Consider the following 10,329-nt stretch of genomic DNA (forward strand, 5'->3'; position numbering starts at 1 on the left):
AATACAACTAAAATGTAGAGTGGACATTGCCCAGAGCTACAGGTAGTCGACTGACTGAAAACTCTACAATAGGAAGGAGGGAGAAAACCAGAAGGAAAATCAGAGGAGCTGAAAAAAAGCCTAAGGTACGGAGACATGCTGCGCGCTCGCACGCGCGCGCGCGCGCGGAGAGGTCGCAGCCAGAGAGGAGGAGAGGGCTGGGTGCTGCCTGGCGTTCCCTAGCAGGAAGGAAATAGAACCCCCAGCCTGGGCTGAACCCCCGAACCGGCAGCGCTGAGCCCCAAGATATGGGCCAGACCCTGGGGACCCAGGCTCCGGCAGGGGGAGACAATCCCGGGGGACGGCGAAAGGCGGGGCCCCCGGAGTCGCGCGCACATGGCGCGCAGGGGACTGAATGTTGACTCTGATGCTGGATTACCCTAGCCGGAAGAAACAAAGCCTCCGGCGGCGGCGCTGAGCCTCAGTCCAGACCGCCCCGAACTCCAGGTCTGGGCCAGTCCCTGGGGACCCAGGCTCGGGCAGGGGGAGACGGAGCTGTGAGGTGGAGTCCTGGGAGCACGGCGAAAGGCCGAGCCCCCGGAGTCGCGCACACTGTGCGCAGAGGACAGTCTGTTGACTCTGATCCTGGACTCCCCTAGTGGGAGGGAGAAAGAAAGCTCCAGACTGGAGGAACGCGACGAGGAGCAGGAGCCCCTGCTGGACACCGGCCAGCCAGGCGCCAGCAAGGAGCCGGGCGACGGGGCCCCCAGGTGGGGGGGTGCCCCTGAGCCTTCGACTGCTGAGCGCGGGCAACGGAGCCAAGGACAGGGGCTGCTTCCCGGGCGGCGCCGACCCCGGTAACAGGCTGAAGCAGCACAGGAGCCTGCGGAGATCAAAGGGGTGCCACAGGCCAACCTGCTGAGCTCCCAGGACAAGGAGGAAGAAACCAAAGAAGTTCTCAATGTGAAGAAATCAAGTGAGAGCAAATGATAGTAAAATTACTTAAGAAAGAATACCAAGAAGATCTTGAAAAATCAAAGACTAAGTCAGAACTCAACGCACCAGCCAACATTGCAACATAAATGCGTTTTTGTTTGTTTTTTTTTTTAAAGAAAAAAAAAGAGAAAAAAGAGACAGAATGTTGGAACAGCAGCGACCAGGCCTAGAGTGGCCAGGCACAAGGCAGTGGCAGCTGGTCCCGGAGCAGCAGTGGCCAGGCCCCAGAGCAGCAGCAGCCAGAACAAGAGCATCAACGGCCAGCACTGGAGCAGCCAGACCTGGGGCAGTGGCAGCCAGGCCTGAGGCAGAGGCGGCCAAGCCCAGGGTGGCCAGTCCAGGAACACTCAGACCCGGAGTGGCTGGGCCCGGAGAAGCCGGGCCCAGAGCAGCCGGGTTGGGAGCAGCCAGGCCCAGAACAGCAGTAGCCAAGCACGGAGCATCCAGGCTGGGAGCGGCCAGGCTCGGAGCAGCCGGGTCGGGTGCGGCCAGGCCAGGAGCAGTGGCTGCCAGGCTGGGAGCGGCCAGGCCCGGAGCAGCTGGGTCTGGTGCGGCCAGGCCTGGAGCAGCGGCTGCCAGGCTGGGAGCGGCCAGGCCCAGAGAAACAGCTGCCAGGCTGGGAGCGGCCAGGCCCAGAGAAACAGCTGCCAGGCTGGGAGCGGCCAGGCCCGGAGCAGCCGGGTCGGGTGCTGCCAGGCCTGGAGCAGCGGCTGCCAGGCTGGGAGCGGCCAGGCCCAGAGCAGCCGGGTCTGGTGCGGCCAGGCCCGGAGCAGCGGCTGCCAGGCTGGGAGCGGCCAGGCCCGGAGCAGCAGCTGCCAGGCTGGGAGCAGCCAGGCCCAGAGAAACAGCTGCCAGGCTGGGAGCGGCCAGGCCCAGAGAAACAGCTGCCAGGCTGGGAGCGGCCAGGCCCGGAGCAGCCGGGTCGGGTGCTGCCAGGCCCGGAGCAGCGGCTGCCAGGCTGGGAGCGGCCAGGCCTGGAGCAGCCGGGTCTGGTGCGGCCAGGCCCGGAGCAGCGGCTGCCAGGATGGGAGCGGCCAGGCCCGGAGCAGCAGCTGCCAGGCTGGGAGCAGCCAGGCCCGGAGCAGCCGGGTTTGGTGTGGCCAGGCCCGGAGCAGCGGCTGCCAGGCTGGGATCGGCCAGGCCCAGAGCAACAGCTGCCAGGCTGGGAGCGGCCAGGCCCAGAGCAACAGCTGCCAGGCTGGGAGCGGCCAGGCCCGGAGCAGCCGGGTCGGGTGCGGCCAGGCCCGGAGCAGCGGCTGCCAGGCTGGGAGCGGCCAGGCCCGGAGCAGCTGGGTCTGGTGCGGCCAGGCCTGGAGCAGCGGCTGCCAGGCTAGGAGCGGCCAGGCCCGGAGCAGCAGCTGCCAGGCTGGGAGCAGCCAGGCCCGGAGCAGCCGGGTCTGGTGTGGCCAGGCCCGGAGCAGCGGCTGCCAGGCTGGGATCGGCCAGGCCCAGAGCAACAGCTGCCAGGCTTGGAGCGGCCAGGCCCGGAGCAGCTGGGTCTGGTGTGGCCTGGCCCGGAGCAGCGGCTGCCAGGCTGGGAGCGGCCAGGCCCGGAGCGGCCGGGACCAGAACAACCGGGCCCAGAGCAGCCGGGTCGGGTGCGGCCAGGCCTGTAGCAGCAACAGCCAAATCCAGAGCAACTAGGTCGGGAGTGGCAGTGACCAGACCCGGAGCAGCTGGTTGTGGAACGAACCAGAGCAACAGAGGCCAGGCCCGGAGCAGCCAGGCCTGAAACAGCTCGCTCCTCGCCTGTCCCTGCCCACGGCTGCCTCTCAGACATGGCTGGAAACTTTTGCCGGAACTTGAGGGTCTGCTGAATCAAGTGATGAAGGCTTAGATCTGGATATGTTGAGTTAGTATAACGCTGGGGTGTTGATCTGTGAGTGCCTTGGGTGGGGCCTGGATGAGGCTGGTTGATCTATTTGGAAATGTCTTTTGTGTGAAGTGTATCATTGGGCATGTGGAGGTATTATTGATATGAGAAAATGCTAAGTAACAGATTTACTATCTGAAAAGGGATTTACTATCGGGGAAAGGGAGGGAGGAAGAGACTGAACATAAACTGTGCACCTATGGATGAGGACAATGGGGGATGGGGAGGGGGCAGAGGGTGGGGTGGGAACCTGGTGGAGGGGGGAAGAAATGAGGAACCTTTGTAATAATATGAACAATAAAGATTGATTAATAAAAAAAAAAAATCAATAAAATATATTAAAAAAAAAATAAAAATAAAAAATAAAAAATTTAAAGAATAGATAGTAAAATGTAAAATAAAGTATTGAATTTTGAGTATCATCTGTTTTTAAATATATATTTTTTATTGATTTCAGAGAGGAGGGAAGAGGGAGAGAGAGAAATATCAATGATGAGAGAGAATCACTGTGTTACATTTAACTACTCTGCCTACTGGGGATAGAGCCCAAAACCTAGTCTGACTGGGAATCAAACCAGTGATTGGTTTATGAGTTGATGCTCTACCACCGAACCACACTGGCCAGGCTATAATTTAATGTTTTATAAAGTAGCATTTAACAACTGGTTCACAATGTTTCTGTAAACAAAAAGTTATCTTTCACAAATTAGTAGAACACACCCCTGGGTGCGGATGAAAGCCAGACTGCAGTGGGATATGACTTCCCTGACCAATGTCCACCTTTCCTCACAATATGCTCCCCTCCCTCTGCTCCAGCCAGGACCTCACTCAAACGGCTGCTATAGAAGCAGCACCTGCTACTTTGGGCAAATCGATTCCTATTCCATAGTATGAGTAAGTTTACTTTGTAGCACTTACAACTAATTGCTATTAAATGACTCTGGAAGTATCAGATACTTTTTCTTTTCTGTCTCTATTAGTCATAATAGCTGTGATGGCTGAGGCTGAGTATGGGTCATATTCACATGGATTCCCTCAGGAGTACCCATTACAGTGCACTGCATAGAGTAAGTGCTCAGTAAGTGTTCACTGACTGAATGCTCAAGAGGAAGGGCTGTCAGGGGAAGAAAATATGCACAGGGAATGGTTATGTGTGTGTGAGGCAACACCAGAAAGCATCTTTTAGGACGCCTTTAGGTTATTTAGAATGCCCTGGTTCTATCTTCCCAACATACACTATACCAGGAAGCATCTATTCTGTGACAAGTTAGAACTTTTTCTTTTGTAGTTTGTATGTATAATACCTAATTGGCATATGTGTTTTAATAACCTTTTGAACATGTTCTTGCCATGTGCTGACATGCAAAGGTGGGATATTGCTCCCTGTGAACAAGTTTGCCAGGTTTCTGGGTGGGAGCTCCAACCACTAGGAAATCGCTATTGAACTGGTGGCCTTTCTTGCCACAGTGAGATTGGTTAGGGCGGCAATAGACCATCTGGGGCACCAGATACCACCAACGGGTATGAAACACCAAAAGACTCTTTGCTAGTTCAAGTTTTCAAAACCTTTTTCTTTTAAGTATTGACAACAGAAACTTTGACTACCGAGAGTTCAAAGGAAAGAGATCGTCAGGAGAATCAGATTAGGAGCAATCAGGGTGTTGCAAGTCCTGATCACGCAGAGACGTTAATCACGAATCATGCGGTCTCCAATCATCATGTTCAATCTGCCCTCCCGAAGGAGGAACAGGTAAGGATTATCCTACCTGACGATAAACATTATAACGGAGTATTCCGAAGTCCATGAAAAGGATCCCACGACAAGATAGGGTGAGTAAATAACACGTTAGCCTGAGTGCGAAAATTATCCAGATTCTTCCTTTTCTGTTGCTACATTTATTTCCAGGTCTTTCAAAAAATGTTTCTTTTCCAATTTGGCAACAAAAAGGAATACACTAATCCCTCCCAGAATGCTCCACTCGCGAGCTTGGCCGTTAGCACCACTTATTTACATATCTCCGCCCACTCCTTCCGCCAGACATTTACCGTAATAACCGAGATAAAAGCGGAACATATTATCTTACAGTCCGCAAGGCTGGCAAATAGCCTTCCGATTCTCAAGTAGTTTGGCTACCCCAATTCTCCCCTGAAATTTTTATAGGTTTTTATATTACTTTAAAATAGGATTTCATTACAAAGCTCTAAATAAAGCACTAATAAATTCCAGACTCCACAGTTAATTACTCTAACACTAAAATTCTCCACCAAATGGAGCCGTTGGGGTGTGTGTGTGGGGGCGCGCGCTTCCTTCTTCCAGGAACGGTGAATGCTCCTCCAGCCTTTCTTCATGCGCTCATGAAGGTAATCAGAACGGTTTCTTTTTCAGCCCAAAGACGCTGATGAATAAGGCTATTTCAGTGACTGCTGGGAGGGCACTGTGGGAAGGTGGTGGTAGGTTTAGATCGCTTTCCAATAAAAAACCCCAAACCAGACACCCCCTCCTCAAAGTATAGGTGGGGCAGGGCTTCCAAAGACTACAGGAGCTTGAGTGGATCTGGTATCTCGCATGTGGGGTAAACCTTCCCCCACCCCACACATGGAATGTTACTGTACCTGCAGAAGACGAAAATGTACCAGTACGTGGTGCACTCCCAACGCTCAAATATGAAAAAGGAAAGGGCCACAGACGCACTACAGTGAGCCCCGATGGCTTGGTAACGCACCCGAGTCAAGGAAAACCTTTGGATCAACAGGTAGTGATAGGCCAGAAAAGGCCCTTTTTTCTCAGCTTCACTTCTTGCTCACTCAACAACTGCCAAGGCCAGAGCCAGCAGGCCTGCCTTAAGAGACCAGAACTGAGCTCGCACAGCTGGGCCTCCGGGGTCCCCCATTCCATGCCTAGGGGCCAGCCTGGACTCTTCAGATGAGGTAGGAATAGACTCCCCCTCTACCCCAGGCCACACAAGAATGCTCACAGTGACTGATATTAATACATTCTGCTGGAGTCACCCACCAGCGCCCTGTTCCTCTTGGCCCACAATTCAATTCTCAAGAGCTTTCCCTGACCCATCTTCCTCACTTCCTCTGTCTCTTCCGCGTTCCCATAGTGCTTTATATCTTCACACACTCCTATGGCACAGTGCTTATCACACTGAACTATAGGGTCTGCCTCCTCTTCAAGGTAGAAAACTGTGCTTCATCTCATGTTGGGATCTCCATCGCCTGGTGCAATAGCAGGAGCTTGACAAATGATTGCGGGTTGTATTAAATCTGCATTGACTTAAGAAGAACTCCCAACTGGAGAGATTCTATCACCTGCAAGGGCTGACACCATTGTACCCCAAAGTGCTAGTTAGGCGGCCGAGGGGGGACGTGGCGGGAATGGGCCCTGCGGGAAAGGTGCGCAGGCAGAAAGGATACAGAGGAGGCTCTGGGTGCTGTTGAACATGGAAACTCCTGAGAAGAAACCGGCCAGCTCCACTGCAAAGAGGCCCAGGGTGACAGCGAGCGCGGCCACCAGCCTGCAGAGAGGAGGGGAGTTGGCTCAGGCACCTGAACTCCTTCTAAGACCCCTGCGCTCCCACTGCCACTTAATCCTGACCACCCCACCCAGAGTGCTCACTGAATGTCCTGCGTCTTATACTCCTCGGTGGTGAAGGTGAGAGGCAGGCACGCCTGGATGTTGCTGTCCTGCAGAGCAGGCGGGGCAAAGAGAAGGAAGAGTAAAACAGGGGCGTGAGGCCCCGGCTGGGTCCGGTCCTGGGGGAAGGAGAGGGGGTGGGCAGGGAGCACCCGAAGTGAGGATGAAGGAGGGAGGAGGGTGCTCGTAGCTCTTACCCGGGACCAGAACAAGGTGATGACGACCACCAGGTGCGCCAGGAGCGTCAGGAAACGCGAGGGCACGAGCCCTGAGATCCGGCCCATGGCCCCCAGGGGCAGGAGCGCCGCCTGGGGCAGAGGCCTGGCTTCAGGGCTAGGAGCTAGGGATGGCTACTCCTGAAGTCCCCTGGGCCAGCGGGGGGATTTGTAAGCCTCCTTCCCGCGGGCACTGGCGCCGCCCAGTTGCCTTGGCAACAGACAAAAGCGGCGCTCGGACCGGATCTTGGGAAATCTCGCGAGAGCGGTGAACGTTCGGGCCGTTGAGAGCCTCCGGGTCAGCGCGGACCGGGCCCCGCAGGGGGCGGCCCCGAGGCGGGTAATGGCGGGCGGGCTCCCCGGGTGCGGTCGAGCTGTCGGTGACTGCGGGGTGACCCGGCACCTCGCCGCCGAATCCGCCCGCACGGGGCGGCGAACGGAAACCCGCCCCGTCCCCGAACGGAAGCCCGGGGGCACCTCCTCTTCCCCGTTGTCCACACCAGCCCCCAGCTCTCAGCCCCCCAGCCCCCAACCCCCAGTCCCCAGCCCACAGCCCCCAGCTCCCACCCCACAGTCCCCAGCCCACAGCCCACAGCCCCCAACCCCCAGTCCCCAGCCCCCAACTCCGAGTCCCCAGCCCCCAGCTCCCCAGCCCCCAGCTCCCAGCCCCCAGCCCTCCAGGCCCTCAGCCCCCAGCCCCCAGCCCCCAGCCCCCAGCTCCCAGCCCCAGCCCCACAGCCCACAGCCCCCCAGCTTCCAGCCCCCAGCTCCCCAGCCCTCCAGGCCCTCAGCCCCCAGTCCCCAATCCCCAGCCCCCCAGCCCCTAGTCCCCAGTCCCCCAGCTCCCAGCCCCCCAGCCCCCAAACCCCAGCCCCCAACCCCCCAGCACCTAGCCCCCCAAGCTCCCAGCCCCTCAAGCCCCCAGCCCCCACTATATGGCCCAGGATGCCTCCGCGTAGGAGACCGCTGTCTTCAGGGACTTAGGGACCGTCATGTCCAAGGCATGGACTTTCTCCCCTTCACTCCTCCGCATCCCTCTGGCCTCCCACGACCCTGGGCCAGAGGAGAGGCAGGAAACCGAACGTGGAGAGGTGGCTGTCCCTAGATTGTCGGCTGTCGCTTAGTGTCACGGAGCCCTGGTTTTCCGAGGACCCCATCCCTGAACCTTCCTTTCTTCCCTCTGTAACTTTCATGCTTTTCCTCGTGGGAATAGAAGGCCCAGGCCTTCAGAGCCAAGTTTCCCTCAATGACAGTGTATCAAGCCTGACGGTTCCCAGGTGAAAAGCACAATCACAATGTGAAGGTGAGGAAAGACTGGGACCTTCTTTTGCAAAGAAAATGAAGAGTCGGTGTGGAATCTGGGGGAAGCGCATTCCAGGTGGAGAAGCAGCAAGTGCCCAAGTCTTTAGGTGGGAACAAGCCCAGTGTGTTGCACAGAACAGAAGCAATGGAAGGGGAAGAACAGATCAGGGGGAGGTGGGATGGGTGAGATCGCCTCCAGCCTTGCAGCCAGGGGGAGGGACATGGTCAGATTTGTATTCTAGGAGGTAACTTTGGTTCCAACATGGGGAGTGGACTTTAGAACATTTTTACTGATTTCAGAGAGGAAGGGGAGAGAGAGAAACATCATGACCGGGAATCAAACCATGATTTCCTGGTTCATAGGTCCACACTCAACCATTGAGCCACACCAGCCAGGCTGGAGAGTGGATTTTAAGATTTTAAGCAGAAGGCTAGTGAAGAAGCCATAAAGATACCCAGGAAGGCCGGATGAGCCTGGACATGGTGGGTCAAGAACGTAGAATGAAGTGGAAGGAATCAGGAAGATAAGAAGGTCTGACCAAGAGACTGAGGATAGGTGAGAAAACCGGAGGGGTGCAAGGATGACAAATTTGGGGCCCCAGCAAGCTGGAAGTTTGGGGAGTAATTCGTCTTATAATAGGCTTCCTGCCTAGAGAAACAGTGGGTAGTAAGAATCGGGTAGTCACATTTCACACTGAATTATCAGTGAGCAGGCATTTAGGCCTGTCCTGTCATTTTCCATGACCTTGGTGCACAGGAAGACTGCCCTAGAGAAGTCTTCTCAGAAGCGTTGCGTTTTGGAGCCTGCCTGTGGTCATAGGAGGGACTGCAGGTGGCTGGGTGTTCACTCTGGAACCCACATGCTCCCATTTGAACTGGTCATACAAGAACTTAGAAAAAAAATTTTATCATGGAAAAATGTAAACGTGTAAAAGTAAAAAAAAAAAAAAAAATGGTGTAATGATCCCCTTTGAGACCTACCTTGCTTCCTCTATACTTTTCCTCTCGCCCTATTAGATTATTTTGAAGTAAATTTTAGATGTCACCGTTCAAATTGCCCACTCACACACATTTTGTTTTTTGGTTTTACACTTTGCTTGAATCAGGGCCCAAATAAAGTTAACACATTGGTCAATGTGTCTTAAGTCTCTCTTTTTTTAAGATCTGTATTGTTGAACTTATTACACATGTATCCCCCACTCCCTCCATAAGTCTCTCTTAATCTTAGGTTCTTCCTCCTCACTCTTTCCTCCTTGTCCTTTCTTGCAATCACCTGTTGAAGACACCGGGCCATGTATAGGCTGTGTTCTACCCGGTCATTTGACTTACTCCTGTGTGCTCTGTGTTTCCTGTGAACTGGCTGTCAGATCAGTCTCACGTTCAGTTTTCTGGTAAAAAATACATCATGAGTGGTGGCTTGTGCTTACTCCATTACAGCAGCAGGGACTTAATGCCCGCTCCTCTCTCTCTTTCTGGGGTTAAATCTGAGTAGTGGGTTCAGATTCCGGCAACCAGTATGAAGTTCCCCATCACTTTTTCCACGTATGATTTAATTGATCATCCGTTTTTGCGCATGGCCTTTCCCTGATGTGCTGTGAGTCCTGGGTCTCCCAGGTAACCAGCTCTGGGCCACCGATGCCCGGAGAGGGGTCGGAGGGACCGCTGAGCCCGGAGCCCGCAAAATCATTGCGCGGTTAGTGTGCCCAGCTCGCCCTACAACGCAAGTATCACACCGGAAGTTTAGGTAAGCCTTAGGCTCTTGCTCTTCGATCCAAGAGACCCCGGCCACCTGGAAACAAACATCATCAAATCCTTATAAGAAGACCTGACAAGCAGAGAGGCCGGTCGACCTCGTGGCGCAACGGTAGCGCGTCTGACTCCAGATCAGAAGGTTGCGTGTTCAAATCACGTCGGGGTCATACTTTTGGTTTCTCTTTATTTCCATCATTTTCAACTATGAACTTCAGCGGTCAAGTAGGAGAAGCAGCACCTTGTAGGGGCCGAAAGGAGAGGTCTCCTGGGCCGAAGCCTCGAGCCTTCCCATGGAGAGAGCCCAACAATCCCGCGTATTTTTTGCGGCAGGTCCAGGGTCATAGAGACGGAGCAAGTTCCAGATCGCTCAACCCAGAACAGAGAGTCGGGAGCTTGCGCAGGCGAGAATGAAGCTCGGTCAGTTCAGCGTTCTGCGTATCGGCTCCGCAGAATTGGGCAGGATCTTAAGGAATGAATTCTCTTCGCGACATGTCATTTTTTAAATTGCGAAATAAGAGTTCAGATCTCAGAGGGAGCAGACAACACAAAGTTGTCGTGGACGAGGTGGCCGA

At 55.0% G+C, this 10,329-nt stretch overlaps 1 protein-coding gene across 2 annotated transcripts; it reads right to left on the reverse strand.

The window, feature by feature from the left end:
• Positions 1-4,404: 4,404 nt before the first annotated feature.
• On the reverse strand, positions 4,405-6,941 carry TMEM107 (transmembrane protein 107). 2 transcript variants are annotated; one of them, XM_084863889.1, is made up of 5 exons: positions 6,686-6,941; positions 6,471-6,538; positions 6,269-6,369; positions 5,462-5,558; positions 4,405-5,283 (listed from the first exon to the last, which is right to left on the reverse strand). In XM_084863889.1, exons 1-5 carry the CDS (start codon positions 6,770-6,772, stop codon positions 5,214-5,216), a joined length of 423 nt encoding a protein of 140 aa, XP_084720015.1. In that variant the 5' UTR covers positions 6,773-6,941; the 3' UTR covers positions 4,405-5,213. The 2 variants fall into 2 exon arrangements, with proteins under 2 accessions (XP_084720015.1, XP_084720014.1); XM_084863888.1 differs by having other exon boundaries at positions 4,709-5,283; positions 6,471-6,607; positions 6,686-6,896.
• Positions 6,942-10,329: the final 3,388 nt, after the last annotated feature.

The sequence above is a fragment of the Pipistrellus hanaki genome (genome assembly GCF_964339955.1).
Source record: "Pipistrellus hanaki genome assembly, chromosome: 16".
Taxonomy (NCBI): Eukaryota; Metazoa; Chordata; class Mammalia; order Chiroptera; family Vespertilionidae; genus Pipistrellus; species Pipistrellus hanaki.